Source organism: Bufo gargarizans, chromosome 5, assembly GCF_014858855.1.
Source record: "Bufo gargarizans isolate SCDJY-AF-19 chromosome 5, ASM1485885v1, whole genome shotgun sequence".
Lineage (NCBI taxonomy): Eukaryota > Metazoa > Chordata > Amphibia > Anura > Bufonidae > Bufo > Bufo gargarizans.
The window spans coordinates 58,820,497-58,834,908 of NC_058084.1; the positions used below are offsets into that span (position 1 = coordinate 58,820,497).

Consider the following 14,412-nt stretch of genomic DNA (forward strand, 5'->3'; position numbering starts at 1 on the left):
CACATCACTTTTACCTCTACACTGTAGATAGACAGGACTATTAATATGGTGCGTAGAAGAGAACAGGTTCCCCCCACCTCATGCATCACTGTCTGTCCATGTCTGTCCACTTCATTCACATTGGCGCCTTGGGCAAGGAGACTGTCAATTGTTTGAAAGTTAATCTGTAAAGTAACATAGAATTTTCGGTCACTATAAAAATACATAAAGGGAGGTAATATCCGTTTTCACCTTCTGAATAACATTTGGCAGTTCAGATACAGTATGCTTAAAGGGGTTGTCTGTGTTTTTTTACTATTGAAGACCTATCCTCGGGATAGGTAATCAATATCAGATTGGCGGGAGTCTGATCTTCGGCACCCCCGCCAATCAGCTGTTTGAATAAAAGGTAGCGCTCATATGAGCGCTTCCTTCTCTGTTGTGTTTACCTGCTTGTCGCAGCAATTGCAGTGGTGAGCAGGTGTAATTACAAGTATGGCGTCCCCATTCACTTCTATGGGACGGCTCTGTAGTAGTTCACTTGAACAGACATACTTGTTTTTACACCTGTTCATCACTGCAGTTGCTGCGGCGAGCATGTAGACAGAGCAGAGAAGGCAGCTCTCATACATGCTGCTCAATCCTGAGTTGCAGAAAGGCCACTTGAATGATGGACTTGATATCACTGGCCTTAGAAGAGGGGACAGCACTCATCCGAGCACCAGATTATCGGCAGGGTGTTTATGAGCTCTTAGGAGAGGAGAGAAAACGGTTACAGACCAAGGCGTCAGACAGCATTTCTGACTACTTTCGCTGTGAATGGGGCAGAGCAGTCTGCAATATATTTAAAACATGCAGGCTGCAGAAGTAAAAAAAATAATAATTGGGAATTAGTTTTTTATTTTTTTATTAAAAAAATGCATTCAAAGGTGTCTATAGCTTATGAGGTTTTATCATAGTACAATTTTCAGACATGCCAAGAACAATGCAATCAATTGTGAACTTCACGAATGCTAACACTGCGCTCAAGATTTTCAACTTAAATTTTAAGAAGTAAGAACAAGTAAGTGCTCTGGTTTGCAGCTATGGACAAACACTCCACATTTTATCTGCACTGTTATTGTATAAATAATGACACCCACTGGAACGGCCATCTTGGATACCTGTTCTTCATCATTTTTGCTGAGATGTATGAAATATCTTAAAACACTTGACTGAGACTTAAAATTGGCCACTTCTTCTGGAAGGTGAATGGCCTCTTCACCGGTGTCTTCACATCTGTCCTCCAGGCCTGAGTAGGTTTCAGATGAAGTGCGACCTATGCCCAGGAGGGAATAGAGGAGAGAGATAAGGTGCAATCATTTGGGGTATAGCTATAAAACGTAAGGAAAGTACATGAATATGGCATAAACAATATATACAATAATACCAATTAGGGTACTTTTACATGTAGTGGTTGAATTGTGGTTAAAACTACACTGCAAGTTTTTGCTGCAGTTTTTTTAATTCAATTTCTATCAAATAAACGCTTCACTTGTAAAAAAAGAAAAATTATTGTGGTGTTAAAAAGTTGCAAATTATGGTGCACACCATATATGTGCTATAATTTGTGACTTTTTGAGCTTCTCACCTCTTTTCCAAAGTGGAAAGAAAGGGGTTGGGGCTTAGAGGAGCGAAGCCTGCTCCATCCTGCCAGATGTACTGTAACTTGCACCAGAAACTAGCGTTATAGCTCAAGTCTACGCCAACCCCAAGCTGGAGTGGATTTGATTTTCTGGCGGATAAAGCACCAGAGACGGCTCTAATTAAGAGGGATCTGCCTCTTAATAAATTAGGCGCATCTCACTCCAGCGCACAGGATATCCCCCAGTGCACTATACTACAGTGGAATGTAATGGAAAGCAATTCAGTGAACCAGTAAAGCCTTGTTCCTATGGGGCAAGTGTCCAGTACCTGATCTGGCAATGTCATCTTTCGATCGCTTCAGGAGAGGTATATACTTGGTGTACTGAGCCTTTATCCAGGATAGCTTTTCATCAGAAGCCATGGCATTCCCCTTAAAGAAAAAAAGGGCACAAACTGAGTAAGAAGCTAGATTTAGCTGCAGTATCTAGCTAGCCAGCTCCTGCAGGCTCTTGGTGGAGGCTACCTGGGTCTAGCCATGGGGATGGTCTTGGTCTCAGGAGTAGTCCTGTAGTTCTAGTATTACAAGGCAACTCCCCTGGCATCCGATACATGCGTAGATGAAGCCAGCCTGTATAACTTGCTTCACCGTCCATGCACCAGGTGCTGGAGCAGTCTTGTAATGCTAGGACTATGTGACTACTCCCGAGACTAGGACCACCCCCATGACCAGACCCAGATACGTTACTTTATAACTTTATTTAGTCCTTTATGCTTTAAAGTCCTTTTCAAAGAGTCACATCTTTAGAAAGCTGTTGCCAGCCTTGGGACAGTATATCTGATGACAGGATTCCTTTAATATACAGTATTTTGGTATACAGTATTCCCTGCTCCTATTTGATCGCTGCAACTGTAACTCCAATAATTACTGTACTGCTGTGTTACTCCTCTTATCACTATAAGCAGTGTCGTGCCAACTATACAGGCCATTGATAAGGAGCACTTTACAGAAAGGGACCCAGCAATGAGTAGATTCCCCTGCATTTTATGACAGTGTCATAGCAGCTACCTGTAGCTGCCACCGGGGGGAGCTCCCTGCATACAGATTAAGGGGAATCTTTTAGCGCCAACCCTCTCCCCCCAAACTACAGTAAGGCTAGTTTCACACTAGCATTGTGAAATCCGGCAGGGTGCTCTTGTGAGATCCATCCGTCCGAGTCTTGCCAGTTTGCGGCCAGATCTCCGCCAATCACCATTATAGTTTAATGGGGCCGGATGTGAAAGCACTGTCTGACGGTAATGCTGGATCCAGAGGGAACAAACAGCCTGCCAGATATCAGAACGGATATCAGACTAAGCAGTGTATAGTGTAAGTCAGGGTTTCTCAACTCTGGTCCTCGGGACCCACCTAACGGTCAGGAATTGAGAATATCCCACAGAATAAATACCTGTGGTAAGTCCTGATGCATGGACACTAATTATATCACCTGCTCAATACCAAGGAAATCCTGAAAACAGGACTGGTAGGTGGATCCCGAAGACCGGAGTTGAGAAACCCTGGTGTAAGTGGTCGAGTCCAATTCTGGAATTTTTAGGAGTAAAATGCATTGAGAGGACTTCTCCTTGAGGCCTCTCCATTATGTACCTGAGCCACTTTAGTCCTCTCAATGCATTTCACTGCTGGTTTGTTGGAGCACAGTCTGAAGATAAAAATGGCATAACCAGAATCAGAGTCACTCACACTATACACCACATACTCTAGTTTCCGGCCCATTTAGAGTTTTTTTATGGGTGCCTACAATTTCTCTGTATGACCCTGACCATAAGAGGTAGATAGTGGTGCTGTACACATATCGGAGAATGCTGTGGGCCTCAAGGTGGAATAATACATTTCTAGATGTATAGATATTAGACTGTATGCTCATTTGACACTGTGATTTCATAGATATTCTAACATGGCATATGTATACATGCCTCTATTAATATTACACATATTTACATGTATGTTTACTAGTGTATTATAAAATGTGCACAAAAGAAGCCAGTGTATGCATGTTAACAATATGGCATTAATAGAGGCCTACAGGCCCGCGGTAATTGTTCAGGTTTATTTTTACCCTCATCAGAATTATGCCAGAAGACAAATGCATTATTCATAAGGGGAGACGGATCCTGTGGGAGTTCATCGTCCTCGAAGGACCGCACTCTGTTCCTCCTCCTTGAAATCAGTGACTTTTGTGTGTTCTCCGGATTTGAGGAACATAATAATGTCAATATTTAAAGCTGCAGTCTTAATTCCGAAGCAAAAAGGATAACTAAGAAAATATTCATACGAAACAGAAATCTGCTGAAAAAGTTGTTAAAGGGCTTCTGTCAGCCCACTAAACCGTTTTTTTTTTTTTTGGTTAATAATAATCCCTATACTGCGAGCTCCCTATACATAAGCTAAATATTCATTTTGGTTCAGTAGAATTTGTTAAAAAGCTATTTTTATAATATGTAAATTACCTTGCTACCAGCAAGTAGGGCGGCTACTTGCTGGTAGCAGCCGCATCCTCCGATCCTAATGACGCCCCCTCCGCAGTGTGATTGACAGGGCCAGGGAACGGAATCGTTCTCTGCTGGCCCTGTTTGAATTCCAAATCTCGCGCCTGCGCCGTACCGGTCTTTAACCGGCGCAGACGCACTGAGAGGCGGCCGCTCTCTCGGCCGCTCCATCCTCAATGCGCCTGCGCCGATGACATCACATCTACACCCGGCGCAGGCGCATTGAGGATGGAGCGGCCGAGAGAGCGGCCGCCTCTCAGTGCGCCTGCGCCGGTTAAAGACCGGTACGGCGCAGGCGCGAGATTTGGAATTCAAACAGGGCCAGCAGAGAACGATTCCGTTCCCTGGCCCTGTCAATCACACTGCGGAGGGGGCGTCATTAGGATCGGAGGATGCGGCTGCTACCAGCAAGTAGCCGCCCTACTTGCTGGTAGCAAGGTAATTTACATATTATAAAAATAGCTTTTTAACAAATTCTACTGAAACAAAATGAATATTTAGCTTATGTATAGGGAGCTCGCAGTATAGGGATTATTATTAACCCAAAAAAACAAACGGTTTAGTGGGCTGACAGAAGCCCTTTAAAGGGACAGTATATCAGAATTCTATTTTCTAAAAATTTGTCAGGTAGTTGAGACCAATCCATTGCCCTCTGCTGTCTGCCACTGCAGGGGCCGGCTGACTGTGGTGTTCTCTAATGCCACAAAGAGCATCTGTCTCCCTCTCTAGTGCTGGAGCACCTGCAATGCATTACACAGGCTGACTTACGCTAGGGCTGCACGATGAAATGTGTAGTGCGACACATATGGCTCAACTACACTGCAATAGTGATGGACGAACATCAGCCAGGACGATTCGCGAACAAGCGTTCGAGATCAAATGTTCGCGAACCGCGCGATCGCGGCGAGCCCCATTCACTTTAATGGCAGGCGAACCTGAAAAACCTTCAGGTCATATTTGTATCCAGCAAACACTTACTAGAAGTGCACAAATAGTCCCACAACATGGACAGTGATATACCAGAGGGGGATCATTGACAAAAATTCCCACAAAAAATATGTATTTTAATCAGGGGCCATTTTTATGCATCTTAAAGGGAAACTCTCAAAAATGTGCCCTGCTGGAGCCTATCGGTTTGATGTATACAAATGAGCAGCACTCCACGTTTTTGTATCCTGCAAAGTCCATAAAAAAATGCATACTTTAACGTAAAAAAAAATTCTACCATGGAACTGTATGGTGAACAGGCGCCACTGTACGGCATCAGTCTGAGGCATCGGTTAACGTATACATTTTTGGTATGCATTGAATGGATGGCAAAAATAGGATGTGAACCCAGCCCTAGTGTCAGGAATAAGCACCAGTGACACAGCGGAGCAGCGTGGCGGAGAGGGGAGGCCGCCATGTACTGACAGAGCGCTACCTGCTCCTGGTGGTCAGGGATGAGGACTGTGCTTCCCAAGGATCATTTATCTACTGGGAAATACAGGACACAGTATACTACACTATAATCTATATAATATAAAGATATTAGCCCTACCCCCGAATAATAATACAATTAGGTGGTCATTTATTATATAGAAATACATCTATGTTAGGCGTATTTCTGACACAGATTGTGGCGCAAAGGTCCTTAGCACTGCAATCTGTATCTTTTCCCGCTCATGCCAGGTCTAAAAAAGGATGACGTGGGCAGGGAAAGGGATACAGGTATGGACAACCAGTTATTGGATACCACCGCCATACATTGACCGGATAACGCCTCTGTACAGTGACCGGATAACACCGCCATACCGTGACCGGATAAAAGGGTATAAGAGGTCACAGTACAGGGAATGACTAGGGGCACTGCACAGGGTGTGGTAAGAGGACACAACGCAGGGTATAAGGGGACACAGTACGGGGTGAGGGGCACAGTACGGGGTGGGGGGCACAGTCACATGACCCTGTGACATTAGAAGGTCCTTATGGTGAATGCGGTTTATACGCCACCATAATGAGAGACAGAGGAGTGAGACAGGGGTGTGATTATGTGGCTAGAGATAAAAAATTTGACTGTCGGCCACTACAGGCCCCAAAACTTAGGCAATAGGCATTCACCTGACAGCAAAGAACTTTGGATTCTGTGGCTGGAGGTACATTAGGCGGTCACAGGATAAATATGTAACTGTCGGCCAGTACAGGCCCCAAAAATTTGGCATTCACTGTAGCTATTTCACACATGTAACAGATAAGTAGGTAGACGTTCCTGAATACTAATAAATTCACAGCCTGATGAACGTTAAAAAATAAAAAACAAAACCTTTATTTAAAGTCCGTTTAAAAGGGGGCAAAAACCCTATATGTCACAGTCTGTGACCATCAGGCAACCAGTCTCAAAAAAATGCACAGAGACGGGTAATAAATAAATCCTCTGTACAGTTAAGGGACTGGGCTAGAAATCTGGCTTGCTAGCTGGTAGTTGCTAATGAGTTGCAAGTCAGAAAATTCAGAAAATTGGGGCACGGTCAACAGTATGGATGGACACTAGTGTGTTTGTAGCAAGTGACCCTATTGGATGTATATACAGGTGTGGTTGTCCCACCTAGTTTATGCTAGGTACAATTGGTCGCACTATCTACATGAGTGAAGTCTCTGTGGACATATATACACTCTAATGTAGTGCAGTGTTCAGACCAGCCTACTTATATAGCCTGCGGCCAGTATATGGGTCACAGCCATTCACCTGCAGCCAGTATATTATGGCTGTATCCAGTCACTCGTCACCAGTATATTTTGGCTCCATCCACACAGCTATAGCCAGTATATTTTGGCTCCATCCATTCATCACATACACACTTTGAGGCTTTAGGGTAGAATATCGCATCAAGTGCAACCCTGCCTAGAGAGCCGTGCCCTAATGAATAACGCCAGCTCTACGCGTTTCCACGTGACATGTGGTCGTCACGTATCTTCAGGAGCTTATTATATGCCTATGTCAGGACAAAACTTGCCGCACTGTAGCGTGCTATGGCTCCGGCGCTGTAATTGCCGCGCGCGGCCAACAGAACGCCGACTTCATATGGCCAAAGCCCCGCCTATCGGGGAGGGGTGTGCCGGTACCTCTACCAATCAGAAATAGGGGTGGACTGAATAGTTCCGCCCTCTGACCGGAGGATGCCGTAATGCTTCTGACCCTTCCCAGCGAGTATAGCGCATTGCGCGATTCATGGAGGAATATCAGTCGCGGCCCATATATTATCAGTTGATGCAGAACGTGTACGTTGATCGGGACCCTCCAAAATGGTGATAAACCGAAGGAGCAGGTACCGATCCCCATCTGAGTTGTATATCACCATCGGGGAGGGGCATCCCCACTCAATGCAGGCTATTACCGTGCCACTGCGACTCGCAGCTAAGCATATCCAGTATATAGCCAGTATACTTTACTGTCTGTAAGCATATACATAGATAGATAAACAGAAAAATGGAAAAAGTAAGCAAATAAATAAATACTGTCATGAAGCAGCACATCAAAAGAAACGTGAAACTCATATGTAGAATAAACCACATCCTACTATTTGTAGTGTCGCTGATACGTCAGATAAAACTGGCATATGATATGGCCTCCTTAAGCCCTTGTGGTTGAGTTGTCTGCAACTTATAGGTCCACATTACTTCCTTCTGTAATAGGGGTATATCGATATCACCTCCACGGATTGATATCTTCACTTGTTCAATCCCCTGTATTCGCAACACATCAGGGTTACCGTCATGCATCTCACATACATGACGTGCCACTGATGTGTCCCACTTATTCCGGATGTCAGACATATGTTCACCAAATCTGCGTCTCAATTTACGTCTTGTTTTGCCAACGTATTGTGACCCACATTGGCAGCTAATCAAATACACAATACCTATAGATCTACATCTGATAGGTGCATTAGTCAAACTGCAGCTGACTCTTAAAGTGGCAGAACGGCATAGGCAAGATAGTCAGAGAAGGAGCGCCAACCCTCCTGCGATCCCTAGAGAGAGAAAGAGGCGCATGGAGGGAGGCCAAAGTCCAGAGCTAGAGTGCCTGCACCGCTATCCAACTGCAGTTAGCTTGTTTCCCGCCATTAGGCCCAAAGCCTGCAGCAGCATATCCAAGCCAGCGCAAAGCCAGCACAACGCAAGTCATCACATATCATAGCAAGTCATCACAAAGCATTGCAAGTTTGCACAGATTATCGCAACTGAGCGCAGAGCATCGCAAGTCAGCGCAGAGCATCGCATCACATCAAGAAAAGACAAGTCTCCTTTAAGACAGACATTTGTTCCAGCAACCTTCAGATCGCAGTATCCTGCTCTTCAGAATAAGGTCAGAGCTTTCCTTTATTACTTATCATTGCATATAGGCTTTGGCATAAAGAGAAATTTTTGTGTTCAGATAAAGACTTTAAAGTAAAACAAAGGACAGTTTGTATTACACGGACTCTATTACATTTAAAGTGAAAGTCATTTATTTCTGCATTTGTCAATATTGCAATTAAAGTGAAAGGACTCTTAATATTTGTATTGATTGTTATAGCATTTAAAGTAAAATGTCTGAGCCTAGTATTAATATGCCACTGTTAGAGGATACAAAGATAGATAGAGTAGAAGTTGAAGAGCAATGGAGCCTGTCTGAGGTAGAAGATTCTTTTGCAGCATTAGTCTTGCCTCAAACAAATATAGCCCAAGCAGATGAACTAAGACGTTAATCACGTGCCAGAAAACCGACCCCAAAGATGCTGGAAAATTTGGAGCAAGAAGCAGCATTAAAAGGAAAAAAGTTCACTAGAATGCATGAGAGGTGGAAATCAGACATGTAAGACATTCGTAGAAAGCTAAAGCAAGAAAGTATAAAAAGGAACTTGAGTGATATGGTAGAGACGGTAGAAGAATCTGAATCAGAGCTTATGGCAGCATATGTCAACCTGCGGTCACTTACGACACCTTCCCAGGATATTGTAAAGAACATAGACATGTGTACTGCGGTCACTAAAGATTTAGTAAAGCTCATGAGAGAACTATCATCTGCAGCAAACTATGATGAAGTTAAAGCAAGAAGTAGAATGAACAAGCTTTTTATAAGAGACTATGCTAGGTCCTTAGGGGGAACCACAAGCTCAAGTGTGACTTCCTTTGCTAGCAGAAGTACCACCCACATATCAAAATCCTCAAATACTTCAGCCAAAAGAAAGGAATTAGCTGAACAACTTGCTGTCATGAAAGCAGAAATTGAGATGGAAGCTGCCATCAAGGCGCAGCGTCAACTGATGGCTCAAAGGCAAGCTGAAAAGGATGCACAACGCCATCAGATGGAAGCTGAAATGGATGCACAACGCCATCAGATGGAAGCTGAAATCGAGGCACAGTGCCATCAAATGGAAGCTAAATTGAAAAGTCTGGAAAGGCAGAAATAAGTTAAGATCATAGAAGCCAGACTCAGAGTACATGAGGAGGATATGAGTCAGAGTAGTCATAGGTTCAAATCTGTACTAAGTGAAGAAAAAGACTCCTACTTTACTTCATATGCCCAGGAGAATGAAAGGAAATCTCCAGCATGTAGTGAAGAAATAAGTTATTATCTTTCCATCCCTGCTCGTAAAAAGAAAGACCTAGTCCAGATTTAGGAAAAGGGTGTGTGAATTTACCCTCTATCTCTACCGGAAAAGATGAAGAAAAGGACTCACCTAATTCAGAACTAAGTGAGAAAATAGAACTGGATGATTCTATTCATAGATGCCACGGCAATGCTCAGGAGAATTTTACAACCATCGTCCCAGCAAGACCACAGAGAACAGTCCTCTCTAGACTTCCCGTTCCGGAACCTACTGTATTTTCAGGGGATGTACTGAAGTTGATAGAGTGGAAGGCAAGTTTTGAAATGATCATTTAGCATCATTGCTTCAGTCCAGTTAACAAGTTATTCTACCTTCAAAGATATGTTGGTGGAGAAGCCAAGGAAGTTCTTGAAGGTAACTTCTATAGAAAAGATGAAGAAGCCTACAAACAAATGGTCATCCTTTCTTAGTACAAAGAGCCTTTAGAGAGAAACTGAATGACTGGCCTAAAATAGCTCCTAAAGAACACTTTAGACGCCAAAAGTATGGTGACTTCATGCAAGCATGCAGCAATGCTATCCCACATGTTCAAGGACTGGAAGTACTGAATGACTATCTAGAAAACCACAGGATGCTAACTAAGCTACCTGAAGAAGTGGCTTCTAGATGGAATCGCTATGTGAATAAACAGTTAGGTCTAGGTAAGAACTTCCCAAGTTTTAAAAAGTTCTCTGAGTTTGTCAATGAGGAAGCACGGATAGCATGTAATCCAGTAACATCATCTTACGTCTTAAAATCCTTAGAAGAAAAGCCTGCAAGAGAGATAAGACGTGCAAGAGCAACTAACTTTGCAACCAACACAGCAGCTAAAGGTCCAGATACCTACGAGAGCAAGTTCAAAGTCGCTACTGGGATCAGTAGAGAGACAGAACCGACAAATCTTCAGACTACCTTCAAGTGTATGTTCTGTGGAGAGAACCACGCCATACATAAGTGCCAACAATTGAAGGAGAAGTCCTCAGAAGAAAAGTAAAAATTTGTGCTGGATAACCAACTGTGTTCGGATGCCTAAGAAAAGGCCATGTTACTAAGGAGTGTAAGAAAAAGGCCACATACAGCGTTTGCAAAGGACGCCATCCTACACCACTACATGAAGAAAGTCCAAGGAAAGATAAATCCTCAATACCTAAAGATACAGAGGAAGGAAAGAAAGTATCGGTATTCTCTTGCAGAATGAGGGAAGGAGAAAGCAATGGCACATCAATGGTTGTACCAGTGTGCATATTAAATCCTAAAAGGAGGGACAAGAAGGTACACGCCTATGCGCTACTGGATGCCCAGAGTGATGTTACCTTCATTGATCAAGAAATCTGCAAGAAATTACAAGTGGCTCAAACTCACCACAATGATGGGGAGAGACACATTAGTGAACAGTCAAAGGACTGAGAGTTAGAGGACTTCATTCAAACTGCACATTAGATCTACCTCCAGCTTATACAAAAGACGATATACCTCTAGATCGAGAGCGCATACCTACCTCTGAAACAGCCAATGAATGGGAGCACCTATCTGTCATATCTCATGAAATGTCCCCCCGCTGAAGGAGTTTAGTGTTGGACTGTTGATAGGCTACGAGTGGCCCGAAGCCTTGGTACTACGAAAGGTAATCACAGGAGGAAAGGGTGAACCCTATGGTGTTCAAACTAATCTAAAATGGGGTGTTGTTGGAGGAAAATAGCAGTTTGCAAACTCAAGACAGGTGACAGTATTGTGTCATCGAATATCTGTCCAAGAGTTACCAACTGTAAGTCCAGCAAAAGTAATCAAGATCCTTGAATCCGACTTTGCAGATATAAGTTCTAAAGAAAAGAGTGTATCCCAAGAAGACATCAAGTTTGTACACACTCTAGAAGAAAATATTCAACAGAATCAACAAGGTCATCTTGAAATGCCCTTACCCTTTAGAGAACGACCTCGTCTGACAAATAACAGAAATCTTACCCTAGCAAGATTGAAATGTTTGAAGAAAAAGATGGGAAGAGATCCCAAATTCAAGCAGGATTATTTGAAATTTATGGAAGGCATCCTCAAAGAAGGACATGCAGAGAAAGTTAATAACCAACCTAAAGAAGGAGAAGTGTGGTACATCCCACATCAAGGTGTTTACCATTCAAAGAAACCAGATAAGATTAGAGTAGTATTTGATTGCTTAGCAAAGTACAATGGTTTTGCATTCAATAATCATCTACTAAAAGGACCAGATCTTACAAATGCTCTGCCTGGAGTACTCTGTAGATTCAGAAAGTATCCCATAGCGGTCATGTGTGATGTTGAAAAGATGTTCCACCAGTTTTATGTGAAAAATAAAGATACAGCTTCCTGAGGTTTCTATGGTGGGAGGACTGAGATACAGATACAGAGCCAGCAGAATACAGAATAAAAGTACACTTGTTTGGAGCAGCATCAACTCCAGGTTGCGCCAATTATGGTATGAAGTACCTGGCCAATCAGAATAAAAAGGATTGCCCATCAGCTGCAAATTTTCAGAAGAAAATCTTTTATGTAGATGATGGTCTTATAAGTCTAGAGTCCACAGAATCTGCAATCAAACTACTGAAAGAAAGACAAGACTTATGCGCAAGAGGAAACCTGTGCCTTCACAAATTCATCTCAAACAACAGAGAGGTACAGGGATCAATCAGTGACTCTGAACGTGCAGCAACAATGAAGAATGTAGATCTCAAGTGTGATCATCTTCCAGTTCAGAACGTACTTGGATTGAGATGGAATGTAGAGAACGACAAGTTCTTCTTTGAAGTATCTATTGAAGAGAAAGTTGCAACTAGACGCACCATTCTTTCTGCAGTGGCTTCTATATTTGATCCATTGGGATTCTTGGCCCCAGTAATCTTCAGAGCAAAATAGATACTGCAAGAATTATGCAGACAGATGTTGGGATGAGCCCATACCCGAAAATTTGAGGCCAAGGTGGGAGAGTTGGATAAGAGACTTGCGAAACTTTAGAGAAGTTTGGATCCCCAGATGTTTTGTACCTCATGATTTTGGAAAGTACAAGAAAATAGAACTTCATCATTTTTCAGATGCCAGTAGTTATGGTTATGGTCTGTGCTTCTACATCAGAGTGATAGGAGAAGAAAAGATACACTGTGCCCTGGTTATGGGGAAGACCAGAGTTGCACCTACCAGTATTCAGACAATACCAAGACTTGAACTGACAGCAGCCGTAGTTTTAGCATCAGTAAGCAAGTTTCTGAGAGAAGAATTGGAATTAAAAATAGATGAAGAATATTTTTGGACAGACTCACAAGTTGTCCTAGGATACATAAACAACGAAGCTTGAAGATTCCATATCTTTGTCGCCAACAGAGTTAAGAAAATTCGGGAAATAACAAATCCGGAACATTGGCATCACATTGACACAAAGCATAACCCAGCAGATCATGCTTCAAGAGGCCTGAATGTAACAGAATTGAAAAATTCAAATTGGTTCACAGGCCCAGAGTTCCTTTGGGAAAAGGAAATCACGCCCAGTAAAGGTTACACATAATTGTCTATGGGTGATCCAGAAGTAAAAGTTGGACAAACATTGAGCACTGCTGCCAAGTGTCAAGATGACATACTTGAAAGACTAGCCAGATGTTCAAAATGGAATACGGTCAGAAACGTAGTAGCTGGATTTCAATGTTTGGCAAAGGGAATCAGAAAGAAGGAATTGTTGAATGTAGAAGAAAGAATGAAAGCTGAAGAAACAGTCATAAGACTCATTTAACAGAGATTCTACAGTGAAGAGTTAAAGAGACAGTCAAGAACCTAAAAGGCTTCCAAACAACCACCTATTGTACAAGCTTAATCTTGTTCTGCAGGATGGTATACTGAAGGTGGGAGGGAGACTGGAAAATGCATTGTTACCTAGCAGAGTGAAGCATCCAGCAATTCTAACCAAAAACTCTACCTTCACAAGATTGATTATTGATCACTACCACAACAAATCCTTGCATCAAGGAAGAAGCTTTACCCAAAGCTGTTTGAGAGAAGGTGGTTACTGGATTGTGAAAGAAAGCAAAGTTATAGCAAAGTATATAAGTAAATGTGTAGTCTGCAGAAAGGCACGTAGACCTACCGAAGAACAAAGAATGGCAGATTTACCGACAGATCGTGTAAACCCATCACCACAATTTCTTTACAGCGGAATGGATTGTTTTGGCCCATTCATCACCAAACAGAACCGCAAGGAGTAAAAGAGATATGGACTAATATTTCAATGTCCAAGCTCCAGAGCGATTAACCTGGAAATGTTAGAACATATGTCAACTGACGCATTCATCAACGCCTTGAAATGTTTCATAGCCATTAGAGGTACTGTCAGAGAGCTTAGATCTGACCAAGGATCTAATTTTGTCGGAGAAAAGAATGAATTGAATAAAGAGCTAAAAGAGATCGAAGTAACTGAGTATTTGTTAGAGAAACAGTGTGATTTTCATATGAATGCTCCACATGCAAACCATACAGGAGGAGTTTGGGAAAGACAAATCAGAACTGAGAAATGTGTTAAGTTCAGTGTTGAAAAAGAATGCCGAAGAATAGATGATGCTTCACTTAGGACCCTATTCTATGAAGCAATGTCTATTGTTAACAGTCATCCACTTACAGTTAGTAACATCAACGATCC

General features: G+C 42.7%; 1 protein-coding gene across 1 annotated transcript in view; it reads right to left on the reverse strand.

Annotated features, from left to right (window-relative positions):
* LOC122939089 (transient receptor potential channel pyrexia-like) overlaps nt 1–14,412 on the reverse strand; it is a 230,472-nt gene that overhangs the window by 157,772 nt on the left and 58,288 nt on the right. The window contains 3 exon segments of the mRNA XM_044295062.1: nt 78–164; nt 1,143–1,297; nt 1,933–2,035. Coding sequence (XP_044150997.1) covers nt 78–164; nt 1,143–1,297; nt 1,933–2,026 — 336 coding nt within the window. The 5' untranslated portion in view covers nt 2,027–2,035.